The sequence below is a fragment of the Protopterus annectens genome, chromosome 12.part0, assembly GCF_019279795.1.
Source record: "Protopterus annectens isolate FY-2018-M chromosome 12.part0, PAN1.0, whole genome shotgun sequence".
NCBI lineage: Eukaryota > Metazoa > Chordata > Ceratodontiformes > Protopteridae > Protopterus > Protopterus annectens.
This window is the reverse complement of record NC_056746.1, coordinates 99,593,358-99,609,446: the sequence shown is the minus strand read 5'-3', so window position 1 is coordinate 99,609,446 and position 16,089 is coordinate 99,593,358. Positions and strand designations below refer to the sequence as shown.

The window sequence follows — 16,089 nt, the reverse complement described above, 5'->3', positions numbered from 1 at the left end:
GTAACATGCTACAAATTGCAGAGCAATCTTGCCTATGGTTAATTGCACCTGGATGGTTTCCGATGCATCGTGCGATGCCACCAATCTTGAGGTGTGGGTGTCCTTGATGAATATGGATACCCTCCTCCTTTCTTGGTATTGTCCGGGTTTTGGGGCGGGCATGATATGAGGTAAAACCTGATAGTGCTGGGGTGCTCTCAGGAGCCTTGAACCAGGTTTCTGTCACAGCACAGACATCGATGTTCTCCATACTGAGAAGGGCCTCGAAAGTGTGCATCTTGAGGTTGAGACTTCTGGCATTGAGCAGCATTACCCTTAGTTTTTTCTTTGTTTTGTTCTAGGGTGGTAGGTTTAGAATTTGAGCCTTGCCTAAAAAGGCACTATGGGGGTGGCAAGAGCCTTGCCAAAATCCGGAATCCCAGGGGTGACAAGTGCAAGTCCCTTGAAACAGCGTGGCTTGTCCAGCATGTCATCCCAGGCAGACAGACATTGGATCCCCTTTGAATGACACCAGAGTTTAAGCCAATTGTTAAAGCTGATCATCTTATCTCTGTATTGTGGCATCATTCTTGGTGAAGGTAGGATACTGCTCAAGGTCAGGGTCATACCTGCTTGGGCTACATAATCAGAGAGCTCCTCTATGTCTCTTTTCATGTAGTCCAAGGAGGTACGTCTCAGGTCGTTAACACCAGCGTGGACAATGATTGAGTCGTACTTGTACCTGCTGTTGAGAGACCTGAGTGCATGCGTTATGTGGCGGATTCTAGCACCCGACAGGCAGCTTACTGTGACCTTCTCCTTAGTCTGGTGAGCGGGACGTCAGTGTGTCTGACTATGGAGTCACCAATGACTAGTGTGTCTGGCATTGTGTTTGGCCTTAAGGGCTGTGACTGTTATAATTATCTGAGAATGAGTGTTGTATGGTTATAATTATTATCTGAGAATGAGTGTTGTATGGTTATAATATAATTATTATCTGAGAATGAGTGTTGTATGGTTATAATTATCTGAGAATGAGTGTTGTATGGTTATAATTATCTGAGAATGAGTGTTGTATGGTTATAATTATCTGAGAATGAGTGTTGTATGGTTATAATTATTATCTGAGAATGAGTGTTGTATGGTTATAATTATTATCTGAGAATGAGTGTTGTATGGTTATAATTATTATCTGAGAATGAGTGTTGTATGGTTATAATTATTATCTGAGAATGAGTGTTGTATGGTTATAATTATTATCTGAGAATGAGTGTTGTATGGTTATAATTATTATCTGAGAATGAGTGTTGTATGGTTATAATTATTATCTGAGAATGAGTGTTGTATGGTTATAATTATTATCTGAGAATGAGTGTTGTATGGTTATAATTATTATCTGAGAATGAGTGTTGTATGGTTATAATTATTATCTGAGAATGAGTGTTGTATGGTTATAATTATCTGAGAATGAGTGTTGTATGGTTATAATTATTATCTGAGAATGAGTGTTGTATGGTTATAATTATTATCTGAGAATGAGTGTTGTATGGTTATAATTATCTGAGAATGAGTGTTGTATGGTTATAATATAATTATCTGAGAATGAGTGTTGTATGGTTATAATTATTATCTGAGAATGAGTGTTGTATGGTTATAATTATTATCTGAGAATGAGTGTTGTATGGTTATAATTATTATCTGAGAATGAGTGTTGTATGGTTATAATTATTATCTGAGAATGAGTGTTGTATGGTTATAATTATTATCTGAGAATGAGTGTTGTATGGTTATAATTATTATCTGAGAATGAGTGTTGTATGGTTATAATTATTATCTGAGAATGAGTGTTGTATGGTTATAATTATTATCTGAGAATGAGTGTTGTATGGTTATAATTATTATCTGAGAATGAGTGTTGTATGGTTATAATTATCTGAGAATGAGTGTTGTATGGTTATAATTATTATCTGAGAATGAGTGTTGTATGGTTATAATTATTATCTGAGAATGAGTGTTGTATGGTTATAATTATTATCTGAGAATGAGTGTTGTATGGTTATAATTATTATCTGAGAATGAGTGTTGTATGGTTATAATTATTATCTGAGAATGAGTGTTGTATGGTTATAATTATTATCTGAGAATGAGTGTTGTATGGTTATAATTATCTGAGAATGAGTGTTGTATGGTTATAATTATTATCTGAGAATGAGTGTTGTATGGTTATAATTATTATCTGAGAATGAGTGTTGTATGGTTATAATTATTATCTGAGAATGAGTGTTGTATGGTTATAATTATCTGAGAATGAGTGTTGTATGGTTATAATTATTATCTGAGAATGAGTGTTGTATGGTTATAATTATTATCTGAGAATGAGTGTTGTATGGTTATAATTATTATCTGAGAATGAGTGTTGTATGGTTATAATTATTATCTGAGAATGAGTGTTGTATGGTTATAATTATCTGAGAATGAGTGTTGTATGGTTATAATTATCTGAGAATGAGTGTTGTATGGTTATAATTATCTGAGAATGAGTGTTTGGTTATAATTATTATCTGAGAATGAGTGTTGTATGGTTATAATTATTATCTGAGAATGAGTGTTGTATGGTTATAATTATTATCTGAGAATGAGTGTTGTATGGTTATAATTATTATCTGAGAATGAGTGTTGTATGGTTATAATTATTATCTGAGAATGAGTGTTGTATGGTTATAATTATTATCTGAGAATGAGTGTTGTATGGTTATAATTATTATCTGAGAATGAGTGTTGTATGGTTATAATTATTATCTGAGAATGAGTGTTGTATGGTTATAATTATTATCTGAGAATGAGTGTTGTATGGTTATAATTATTATCTGAGAATGAGTGTTGTATGGTTATAATTATCTGAGAATGAGTGTTGTATGGTTATAATTATTATCTGAGAATGAGTGTTGTATGGTTATAATTATTATCTGAGAATGAGTGTTGTATGGTTATAATTATCTGAGAATGAGTGTTGTATGGTTATAATTATTATCTGAGAATGAGTGTTGTATGGTTATAATTATTATCTGAGAATGAGTGTTGTATGGTTATAATTATTATCTGAGAATGAGTGTTGTATGGTTATAATTATTATCTGAGAATGAGTGTTGTATGGTTATAATTATTATCTGAGAATGAGTGTTGTATGGTTATAATTATTATCTGAGAATGAGTGTTGTATGGTTATAATTATTATCTGAGAATGAGTGTTGTATGGTTATAATTATCTGAGAATGAGTGTTGTATGGTTATAATATAATTATTATCTGAGAATGAGTGTTGTATGGTTATAATTATTATCTGAGAATGAGTGTTGTATGGTTATAATTATTATCTGAGAATGAGTGTTGTATGGTTATAATTATCTGAGAATGAGTGTTGTATGGTTATAATTATTATCTGAGAATGAGTGTTGTATGGTTATAATTATTATCTGAGAATGAGTGTTGTATGGTTATAATTATTATCTGAGAATGAGTGTTGTATGGTTATAATTATCTGAGAATGAGTGTTGTATGGTTATAATTATTATCTGAGAATGAGTGTTGTATGGTTATAATTATTATCTGAGAATGAGTGTTGTATGGTTATAATTATCTGAGAATGAGTGTTGTATGGTTATAATTATTATCTGAGAATGAGTGTTGTATGGTTATAATTATCTGAGAATGAGTGTTGTATGGTTATAATTATTATCTGAGAATGAGTGTTGTATGGTTATAATTATTATCTGAGAATGAGTGTTGTATGGTTATAATTATTATCTGAGAATGAGTGTTGTATGGTTATAATTATTATCTGAGAATGAGTGTTGTATGGTTATAATTATCTGAGAATGAGTGTTGTATGGTTATAATTATTATCTGAGAATGAGTGTTGTATGGTTATAATTATCTGAGGATGAGTGTTGTATGGTTATATTTATTTAGGGAACTCAAATCTGAATAAAGAAGGAAAGCATAATATGTCTTTGAGGGCTGTCGGACATTGGGCCTCCTCGGTCTGGACACTTGCCATTCCTGGCCACTTCATTTTAAACTAGCACTTCAATCTAGGTGCTGGTATTGAAGATGGAGAATGCCTGTAACATTTTAATCCAGATGCTGATATAGAAGATAGGGAGGGTGCCTGCAGTCCTAGGGAGACCATAAAAAGCAATCCCATGTACTTACTCACATGTGTGTTCATGATTTCATGGCAGTTGCCGGAAAGAGTTTAGTTATTTTTTTCCAGTTGTGTTTGTTTACTGCATTGGCATACATACCAACAGAGAGGCAAACTATTAGATGATCATCAGATGGATTTTGAGTACATGTTTAGTGTTGTACTGGTAGTAAACAGTTAGCTGTCTTCTTTCCCCCATGACATTTACCTATTCGCAGGTCCCTCAAATTCCTCAGTAAAATTGAATTTCATCACACTGTATAGGAAACAATTTTAGGGTCACCGTGCCATTGCTGTAAAGTAGTGTTTCTGCAGGTCTGGCATTAACGTCTTCCCTTTAAGTTCCTGTGTCTGTCGCTATTTGCGCGTTCTTTCCTTTCTCTTCTATCCTTTTTATTCTTTGCTGTCATGACTGGGTTGTGTGACGGTATCCTATTTTGCAATTTCCTGCCTTTATTAAGTGATGTATTTATAAACACCCATATTCTTTTTTTCCTAGTCCAAGTTTTCCAGGCTCCTCACTGTTTGCTTTTTCTGCACAGTATCAGTCTAATTGATGTTATTTTTCTCAAGTGGTCTCCTAATTAGCAAATGTTAGACTTGGGACCTCATTAATTGCTGTAGTGAAAGTCTGGAGTCTGTCTTTTTGAAAGCAATTACTCAGTTGATTGTAGAAAAAATGCAATTAATGTAATTCTCAATAGATTGTAGAAACAATGCAATTAGTTCTAAATCTAAGTGTTTAAAGAGAACATATAATTTATTTGTACCTTTGATTTGTGACAACTCAGAGATAAGAATAATCAGTCATAGGATGCATCAGGCAAGGGCATGTGGGAGGTTTTGTCTACCCCCACATCCATAGAAATGGCTTTCAGTTATTTTCATCGTTGTACCTGGTACATTGTTCTCACTTTTTTTCTTCAGTGAACCCAGTCGGTCTCTGTAGGTTCCTAAAGTAAACTTGCTTTCTGTGCACTCCATCTTTTTTTTGTAAGTTAACTGTAGTTTTTGCATAGTTCTTTTTACTTTCTAACATTTTACCAATAGTTTAACCTTTTTTATTTCTCATTTAGTGCACACATGCATCCTTTTCTTAGATGTGGCACGACAGCCAGGATTGCACCAGCAATCCATGAAGCTGTCAGAAAATAAACGAGTAATAATTTTTTTTTCATTTGTAGGAAGGGCCTATGATTCACTCAGGAGCTGTCATTGCAGCTGGAATTTCACAAGGCAGGTCAACGTCACTAAAGAAGGATTTTAAGGTAAGTGGAAAGTGACTTGGGTGCAGTCAGTGTGCATTATCAAGTCTGAATTTGTTTGCCAAGATGCATATTACACACTTTTAACATGAGGAAATTAAGATAATTGCATAATGAAGAAATGCATTTTAACAAAAAACAGTTGAAACTTTGCATAATGAAGAAACACATGAAAACATGTACATATAAATGAGGCGTTTCTGTGTGGTGGGTTGTAATGTGTGGGACTTTAACATAAAACAAATGAGAGTGGCGTGTTGATGCACATACTGTATTTAAATGCTACATGGCTTTTGATTCATTGGCTACAACACTAAAGGCCATGTTCCAAAACGGTTAACACATAGGGCAAGGAGTTGCCCCAAATTTGCAGTGGTGTCCTGCAGTGACACAATTCCAGAATAAATCCATTGCATGTTATATGAGGAGTTAGTGAGCTGGACTTTGTGTGGTAAGTAAAATTCCAAAATACACGTAAGAGGCTCCAAACTCATTTTTCCAGAAGTAGAAATTGGTGATGCACATCAAATAAATATGGGATGACATACATCTCCAGTGCATATGAGGGGCACCAGTAACTATCTGGATGCAAAAGCAAAAAAAAACAAGAGTTGTACTAAATGTCTGACAGTCATACACAATGTCTGTACTTTGCACACAGATATTGAAATCCATGTCGTTATAACTTGTGTCACAGCTATTTATTATTATGTTCCAGTACTGCGTACAGTGAGTGTTGCATATCCTTTCTGTGGGGTAGCCTTAAATGTTGTAACTAGTGATGCATACATCTGGTAAGCACCTCTTTCCATCACAGGGTGGGTGAAGCTCAGCACCTTTTTGTATAGTAGTGCTGTATGCTGACAAAAAATAGGGTATGATCTGTTGGGCCATTGCAGTACGCATGTAAAATATTACGACTGATTGTGGGGGTGAACATATTTTGCAGTTGTGCCAGAAACCCGGTACATTTGCCACTGTCATCTCTTGTACAGAGGTAACCCATTCCAATGCCCTTCTACACAATGTGGACAATAGTTTGTGGTGTTAAACAGTTTTTGGCCAACATAACCATTCCCCATCATGCCCTGATGATCTTCCTCACCAGCCTTCTTTTGAGGAGAAGGATGTGAAAACAAATAACCATTATATTTGGACAGCTCAAGAGATGTTGAGGAAGCCATGCAACACTCAAACAAATGGCACTCAGTTTGGTTCCTTGTGGGTGTTTCTGCCAGCCTTGCACAAACCACAATGCCAGCAGTATAACATTATGAAGAATTTCTTATGCCTGAAGAGTTTATGAAATATGACAAAGAGTGTAACAAGTATCTATATCCTCGGGTTTGAAAATTGCTGAAAAGAATAACAATCCATTTTGGGTACTTTTCCGTTATCGGGGCAACACTTGTAAAGAGTGCTGCACTGACAGCGTCATTGTGTGATGGTGTATACTGAGTGACTTCAGGCCTCTCAGTGATTTAACAGAAGCTCAAACTAAATTTTAAGGTGAAAATCAGGAAACCTTTAAAAGTATGTATTACAACATACTGTTAAAGAAAATGTGTACACATCATCACTGCTGTTAAGCAGCTGTGATGGCAGTGTCAGTGAAAAAGTCCCATCCCAAATTTAGGCAAAAAATATGGGTTGTAATGTAATTACGTAAAATGCTTTGTATGCATGATGGAAATGGAACATCCGCTCACGTCAGGCTTTCTTCTGCCAAAAAAATAAATAAAAAATCTGAGGAACATTAAGAACTGCGGTCTCATGGGCTTCAGACACACTGTCCCATCTGCATGCTACTATTTTAAATTTTCTTGTCTTTCACAGAAGTGTGTCCCGGACAACTCTTTGCCTATCGGTCAAGACATGCTACAAATTAAAACAATTAAGTGCAGGCTCCAGTGAGACTCCTGTGACACTCATTTAGCAACACTTGAGGGCATCGTTGCAGGCCAGTTTGCACTGGGGTGTACTGTCTGCTACACCTTCAGAAGTGAAAATAACTCCACCTAAGCAACCGCTAGTGCTCTGTTTGTTGACAGTGTGTGCATTTACGCTTTAAAAACAAAGTACAGCGTATAAAGTGCAATTCTTTCAGGGAGGGGGATTACTAAAACAAAAGAACAGCAAGCCTTTTGTAGGTATTCTAATACAAAACATTCACTGTGAAATCATTGCGAGCGCGTTTTAACATTCTAACAACTCTTTACAAGTGTTGCCCCGATAACGGATAAGTACCCTGTTTTGTTTATAAAATCATCGTCATTCTCTGTGGACTCCTGAAAATGAAGCCAAAGCTATCAGCAGCTTGTTCATTGCATTATGTGATAGCCCCTTTTTTCTTGCTGCTTATAGGCCCAAGCATAAAAAAAAAAAAAAGGTCATGCCACACTTGACAAGTTTACAAACGTAATAAAACTGCTAAAACTTTGAACTGCAGTGGGAAGAAACAGACAGTACTCCACTTCCAAAACACCCAGAACTCAACCGACACGCACAGTTTTTGGATGTGTGTCTCCAAACTTCTTCATCCAGGCAAAGCCAAAGAAACCAACTCAGCTATTGACACCCATGACCGAATTGCTAATTACTTTAGCAGCCACTATTATTATGCAGTAGGTGAAACTACTAGCATGAAATACTTCTACCTTCAACCCTTGCTAAAGCTCTTGAATGCTGCGTATGTAATGAGCTGAAGATATGCTTTGAGCCTACTAAGATAATAACTAGTACTTGACATAGCTTTCATTCTTGGTATAGTTACAGAATCTGTAATACTAGAGTTCAGATGCCTCCATTTTATTAGAGCTGTCAAAAGCTTTTGACAAGCTCAGTCATAATATGCTATTTTTTTGGCTTGATCTGTGTGCCCCAATAATGTAACCCACCATATTGGTTCCAGAACTTCCTTTTGGACCTACGTAAGTGGTAAGATGAAATGAGTTCCTATCTATTTCAAGATCCACCAATGTTGCAGTGTTAAAGGAGTCAATGTTTGAGCCCATACTTTTCTGAATTAATTCCAAATAATTCATTTCTGCACTCTGACAACTTAGGCATCATGCGATGCCTAAATGCTACTTTCTTCATCTGTGTCACTTTAAAAAAGCAACCGATCCCAGTGTAACTTCATAACCGCTCTCATTTGGATCAGAGGAAATTAGGCTTAATCCTAAATACAGCCAAAAGAAAAGCCATACATTTCCTCGCCTGTTGTCAGTGAGCTCAGCATCCTCATTAACTTTACGGTCCGTAGTAATAACTGCCTACTTAGTCATTGCTGCTGTGTCTTAATGTTGTTAATCTCTTGGGTATGATTGTTGATTCATAACTAAATCATCACATCTGAAACATCACTCTAAAACTGACCAAAACCAGGAATGCTGTGCAAAGCTGCCGTAATTATTCCTCACTGTCCATTTTCATCTTTCTGCTGCCAGGTCATACTCAGTAGTGAGCCTCTCTGGCAAGTTACAGATTTCTAGTCAATTCAGTTCAGTTAATAAGAGCATGTTTGCAATCAGTGACTTGCTACTACCAAGTTGTTATTACTTAGCCTCCATTAAGAGGAAAGCATCCTAAAAAATGTAATCCACTTAGTTGAGTAAATTAGGTCAAGTTTAAAATCATATTGCCAGATTTGCAGTTGACTTTCCCAGCTCACCCTGTCACTCTGTCTCCTTATGCTAATGTATTAGCTTGATCTATGTCACTTAGTCATGCAGCCTGGTCACTGGTTCAGAAAATGTCTCGTGCAGCCTGGTCACTGGTTCAGCCTGGTCACTGGTTCAGAAAATGTCTCATGCAACCTGGTCACTGGTTCAGAAAATGTCTCGTGCAACCTGGTCACTGGTTCAGAAAATGTCTCATGCAACCTGGTCACTGCTACAGAGAATGTCTTGATCTACTTACACAGGTGATGTTATGAAATGAAGTGCAGTGTGTTTCAGGATCTGTCAGTGTTGGCATGACTCAGGGATTAGTATGGTTTGAGTTCAGAGGTGCAGTGTTTCAGGATCTGTCAGTGTTGGCATGACTCAGGGATTAGTATGGTTTGAGTTCAGAGGTGCAGTGTGTTTCAGGATCTGTCAGTGTTGGCATGACTCTGGGATTAGTATGGTTTGAGTTCAGAGGTGCAGCGTGTTTCAGGATCTGTCAGTGTTGGCATGACTCAGGGATTAGTATGGTTTGAGTTCAGAGGCGCAGTGTGTTTCAGGATCTGTCAGTGTTGGCATGACTCTGGGATTAGTATGGTTTGGGTGCAGCGTGTTTCAGGATCTGTCAGTATTGACATGACACAGGGATTAGTATGGTTTGAGTTCAGAGGTGCAGTGTGTTTCAGGATCTGTCAGTGTTGACATGACACAGGGATTAGTATGGTTTGAGTTCAGAGGTGCAGTGTGTTTCAGGATCTGTCTGTGTTGACATGACACAGGGATTGGTATGGTTTGAGTTCAGAGGTGCAGCGTGTTTCAGGATCTGTCAGTGTTGACACGACACAGGGATTAGTATGGGATTGGTATGGTTTGAGTTCAGAGGTGCAGCGTGTTTCAGGATCTGTCAGTGTTGACACGACACAGGGATTAGTATGGTTTGAGTTCAGTCACCACTTTAATGCACATAAACTACACGTTGTTCGTGCTGCTCTGTATGCCAGTAAATACCCAGCTGCACTAGGTGGAGTAAGGCAATACCACCCATCCTGTGCCCTTTGCTGTAAATCACAGTATCTAACACTGTCATTCAAAATAAAAAAGTAATGTCTCTCTAACAAGGCAGTACCACCCCTACCTTGGCCTTTGCTCAGAATCCCACCACCTAACGCCATTGTTAAAATAAAAATAGTTGCAGTGGTAATGTTACCTTTTCCAGTGCTGTAACTAAACTTTGGAGTAAAATAATACCCATCACTGTTAGATTCCCAAAATCTAAAAAGAATTTCACATCACCATGACTGCATCTTGCAGCAAATGAAGTGCAGTTGCGCAACTGCTGTGACATAGTTGTGCTGTCACTTCTTTTTCCTCAAATCATCTTCAGCATCCTATCCATGTTTTATTTTATTCCTATGAACTTTCATGCACTGTACCTTTTAGCATTATCTGACTGTTGTGAACCTGCTAATGTAAAGAAGCAAGCAGTGTTAATGTGCATTTAATATACAACCAGTAATGTGTAAACTCCACACTTATACTCAAACACAGTTAAAATTCAAACACAGTTAAAATAACAATAAGTCTCATTTTGAGATTTTGCCCTTTGGACTTGAGCCTCTGGCCTGTGCTTGTCTGACCAGTTAAAAGGTAGTGAAAAAAAGTTTAGTATAAGAGAAAGCACAAGTTGGATAAGTTTGAAAAACCAGAGAGATTCCTCTCCATGTCCTAACTGCAATAAGTCAAGGGCAGAGTCACTGTGTTCCTCCTCCTACTGGAGTTTCTAAACTGCCATCCCAGCTTATATCTGAACAAGACTGTTCACCTAATCTAGTGTGAATATTGTAAGTGTGAAAAAAGCCAGTAAAGGATATATTAGGTAACATTTAGCTACTGGCTAGTAATTGTACTGCCTGGATGCCAGCAAAAAAGAAAATATGTAAAAAGTAAGAGAAATTTGACAAGAAAAGAAGAAAAAAATCTCTGGTAAAAATCTTACAGCTGTTGAACAAAAAGCAGATTTTGTTTTAGGTTTAGTATAGGACATGACTTCCAGTAATTTAGAGGAAAACTAAATCAAGTGCACTCAGATGTATTTGAAGATTCAACCTGCTGTAACCAGCAGTCTTCAGAATATTTTTTTTTCTGGAGATCAAACACATTTTTGGATACGGAACAAGCTACGGAGGAAAAATATGTTTATCTAACAAAGAGCGAGCCAGCAAAATGAAGTGATGCAGGCTCTCCTTCTGACAACAAAACCCATATCGCGACTGACAGTGAAATATTTTCCATGATTTCAAAGAAAGAGTGACATGCAAAAAAGCACAGAACCTGACTATAAGAATCAGTAGTACCTTGGAGTTGAACCAGAGACTGGTGCTTGGAGATGGAGACAAGGAAGAAGACCAGCACTATTGTGAAATTATTGAATAAATGGGAGACTATAAAGCATCAATCCCATTAGATATAAGAATGTAATGGTAAAGTCTAGCTTTGTAGGAAGAAGTAGCTGAGAAAGATTGATTTTGTCAGTTGTGTTAAACTGTTGGGTGAACTGTAAAGCATATACCCCACTTTGTCATTAATATTTTGAGGGTCTCTGGAGGAGTAACTGCAAGTAAAACATTTTTTCTTAGAATGTATATAAAATGTAATAATTGCATATTGTATTGTAAAGCATTTCTGTATAGTATGCAGTTGGGCATTTTAAATGATGTGGAGGAGTCTGATCAGAGATTACCGTATATGTTAAGTACTTTTTCTTAGCTATAAGATTTCCAGGCTTTAGACTGTAGTAATGTAAGACAGGCTGGACAGAAACAAGTTAAAGTTAATATAATGTGGTGATGTTGAGACGCAAATGTATTTGTCACATGTAGAATTCAGATAATTTCCCATTTCATAAAGGAATAAAGATGGTTGATGTCTGTATTAATGTTCCTAGTTTAACTATTTTTATGTAATAGGCTTGAAACATAAGATAAAATGATGAAAGGTATGACCGTGGTATTTTTTTTTTTGCATTTGCGAAGCTATTGGCTTTTTTTCCGTTGGTAACAGCCTTCATTGGAAGATGAGAAGTTTATATCTGCAAGCAGTTTAACATGAGAGGGTCTGAACAGTGTGTTCTGAGTGAAATTGTCAGTATTCTTTCATGCAGCTGCAAAGTTACTAGCTACCTTTTTCATTATAAACTGCTTTTACTTGTTTGCATCTGCATGTAGCTCACCTGTAATTATTCATAAGAAGTTGTAACACTATTTCTGAGTGAAATGTGCAAAGTACGGTGTAAACACGCAAAGGTAAACTGGTAAGGAGTTCAGTGCAAAATTAGGTTTGAAAGTGTGAAAACTGGAAAAAAATATATAATGGATGTAAGAAGCGACTACAAAAAATATCAGCTTGCCAAACTGTGTGTGTACGGAAGTAAAAAGTTGAAAGTAAACATTCAAAAGAATTGTGTGTAATGTGTGGGAGTAATAGCTTTTTGTTATATTGACTGTACTTTGTCAGTATTGACATGGAATGTAAATGACCCCACATGTATACAGAAAAAGCAGTGTGTATTGAATTATATAAATTAGTGCATGTTGCAAATAATATTATTACAAGAGACTTGTTTGGATATAAATGAACATATTACTTTGACCCAGAAAAGATTTTAAGGTGGGCACTCAGCAGAATATCAGAAACAAAGGAAGTTGGGAGTAATAATGCTGATTGCTTGCAAGGCCTCAGTAGAGATAGAAGAGAAAGAAAGACACCAATGGTAAATGTGTGATATTTTTAAAGGGATTATTGGAAAGAGAGGGGAATTATGCTGGTATATATTTGTATTCCACTGGAACTACTGTTATAGAGCTTAAGAGAACTTTTGGGAGAAATAGTAAACTTTCAGCAGGGAATATTTATGGGTGGGACTAGAATTTGATTTGCAGGAATAATATAACAGAGGGTAGATGTCTGAAGAAATATGGGATAATATTTGGTATGGGAGATCCAAATTCAGTAGCAGGAATTCAAGACAGAATTTACATACAATTATATCAGATAAAATAACTGGGATAATTTGGATATTAATTTTGTTTCACAGGGCCCTGTGCATTTAGTTGAAAGAGTTGACATACAGCCAATACTTATTTCAGATCATGCACCATTAAAAACTAAGAAAAGGATGCAAGGTAATGAAGTAAAAATGAGACATAGAAATTTCAGTAGGGTTAGCTAGTGAGTAGGATAAAACAAAAATGGTGTTTAAACCACTCCACAAAGAATGAATACACCTATTCAGGCCAAATTCAGTAAAACCAATTCAGGACTTTATTGAAGAAACAAAACAAAATGATAAGTGCTTTCGTCCTGACCACTCCAGAACTTCATCAGATAATGAATTAATTTACACAAACCATTTATATAATGCAAAGTAAGCAGGGTAAAAAAATCCATTAACAGATGATAAGTTAATTAAAATGACACACCCCTTAAAGAAAAAACATCATATAAAAACCATGTTCTGTGTAAAAACTGGTTAAATATAAATAAAAGTATAAAAAAGTTCACATTATAAAATGTATAACTTAATACAAAAAGTATATTTGAATTTTTTCAAAAAAAATTACTATCTTTCTAAAGCTTTTAGTTTCAACAGAGAACTAATAGAAATGTGTTCATTTAGGCCTGGCCAACATGATGCACTGAGACGCAGTTGCCAGTAAACCTCTCTCTTTTCTAACAACAGTGACCAGGCTCCACCTCGAGGTTCTGTTTTAATGTTGTCAGTGACAGTGAAATGAAAAATGAAATGAAAACAGTGATCAGTATTTTCTGCTAAATGTTTACTAAGTGCATTTATATCTTTTTCTTTATTTTATGTCATACAAATGCTCATAAATATGATTTTTTCAGTTTTTCCAGTATAAAAACAATTACAACAGCTACATAGAGCACAATAAATAATCCTTTCAGATCCACAATTATACTTTTGATGTAATTTCACTTCAGTGTTATTAATCAGGAAGGTGCCCCCTTCCTTAATGTATTTGCAATATTTACACATGCCACACTTTTCATGTGTCCAACATTATTCATTCCCTTTGGTTTCATCTCAGAAATATTTTTTAGATTTCTACCGTTCTTAAATACTATGGTAGGGTGTGAAGCAGTGAAAGGTCTGATGGCTTTCTCTTGGTTTAGTATGGTCCAATTTTTTCTAAGAATTTTCATAATGTAAAACTATCATTGGTGTATATAGTAATAAAGGATGTTTTATAATCCCTTTTTACTTCTTGTTTCCACAAAATTAAAGCTTGAGTAGAATTATTGATGCTGGTGGTGCTGTTATTGGTGTCTGTTATTAAGGGTCTGAAATGCCCTCTCTCCCTTTTATTTACTACCTCCAACATGATATCCATAATAAACTTGCAGGGGTAACCTCTTCTTGAAAACATAGTTTTCAAGTTGAAAAATCAAACCAAACCAGCTTCTGGGTTAGGAGCCTCTTCAGATTCAATCTAATAATTCTTAGACAAACAGAATGAGGCTCGCCACAGCACAAAGTAAAATTGGAACACAATTTATTGACTGCAGTAACCAAAGTAAGCGCTTTCACGTTTTACAACGCTTCATCAGACTTTTACAACTGCTAGCAACTCCAACCACACTTAAATAGTAACATAATACACCCTCTATTCAATTAATCAATCAAATCATAAAAGCCATTCACATTCTAAAAGCAACAGGCACACAATCACATCAAATACATGCTCTCCTCACATATATTAAAAAACATATTACAAATATAAATATGACAATATAACAAAATAAATATATATATATATATATATATATATATATATATATATATATATATATATATATATGCAAAATATGAATAGTTTTCAAGTTGTCACATTCACTATGAAAATCATCCATGGCTGTTACCATTCAGGCTGCCCTAACAAATTGCCCCTTCACAATAGTTTTTTTCTGTTTCATTGGATGTGTACTTGAATAGTGAAGTAGGGAGTTGGAGTAAGTTTCCTTTCTGTATATTTTTGAAAGAAATGTATTTTTTGTATAACCTTTAATGAGGAGAACATCTAAGAAAGGCAACTGGTCCATACTATAATTGTGTGTAAATTTCAAGAATGTAGTGGTAGAAATATTATACGAAATTAAATAATTTATATGTTCTGGGGGTCCATCCCAGAACACAAAGATGTCATCCAGGAAATAGGTGTAGCATTTTACATACTTAAACATTGAACTATTGAACAAAAACTTCTTTTCCCCACTGGGTTACAACAATATTTGCATGTAAACCTCCACATGAGGAACCCATTGCCACACCTTCCTGTTGCAAATACATTTTATGATTGTATTAAGTTATACATTTTATGCTATAATGTGAACTTTTTTTATACTTTTATTTATAGTTAACCAGTTTTTACACAGAACATGTTTTTTATATAATGTTTTTTCTTTAAGGGGATGTGTCATTTTAATTAACTTATTATCTGTTAATGATTTTTTTTACCCTGCTTCCTTTGTATTATATAAATGGTTTGTGTAAATTAATTAATTATCTGATGAAGTTCTGACGTGGTCAGGACAAAAGCGCTTATCATTTTATTTTGTTTCTTCAATAAAGTCCAGAACTGGTTTTATTGAATTTGGCCTGAATAGGTGCATTCATTCTTTGTGGAGTGGTTCATCCTCTGTTCCTGTTTTGCATTTTTGTGTTATGCAAAAATGGAGTTTACAAACACTTGAAATAAGAGAGAGAGAGATATGGAAAAAGAGTAATGGGGGTTATTTAGAAAGGCTAACAACAGGTAAAACACTACAGAATAAGAGGACTTTCTTAGAGCAAGAAGAGGATCAACTGCAAGATGCTAAAGAAACAATGTGAGTGGGGTCTGTGAAGGGTGACAGCCTAGCCAGAGAGAATTTTATAGATAATTCTATCATTTGTAAAT

General features: G+C 35.5%; 1 protein-coding gene across 1 annotated transcript in view; it reads left to right on the top strand.

Moving 5' to 3' along the window:
• CLCN7 (chloride voltage-gated channel 7) overlaps positions 1–16,089 on the top strand; it is a 1,228,907-nt gene that overhangs the window by 607,425 nt on the left and 605,393 nt on the right. The window contains exon 9 of the mRNA XM_044089120.1: positions 5,367–5,450. Coding sequence (XP_043945055.1) covers positions 5,367–5,450 — 84 coding nt within the window. The remainder of the gene's footprint in view (positions 1–5,366; positions 5,451–16,089) is intronic.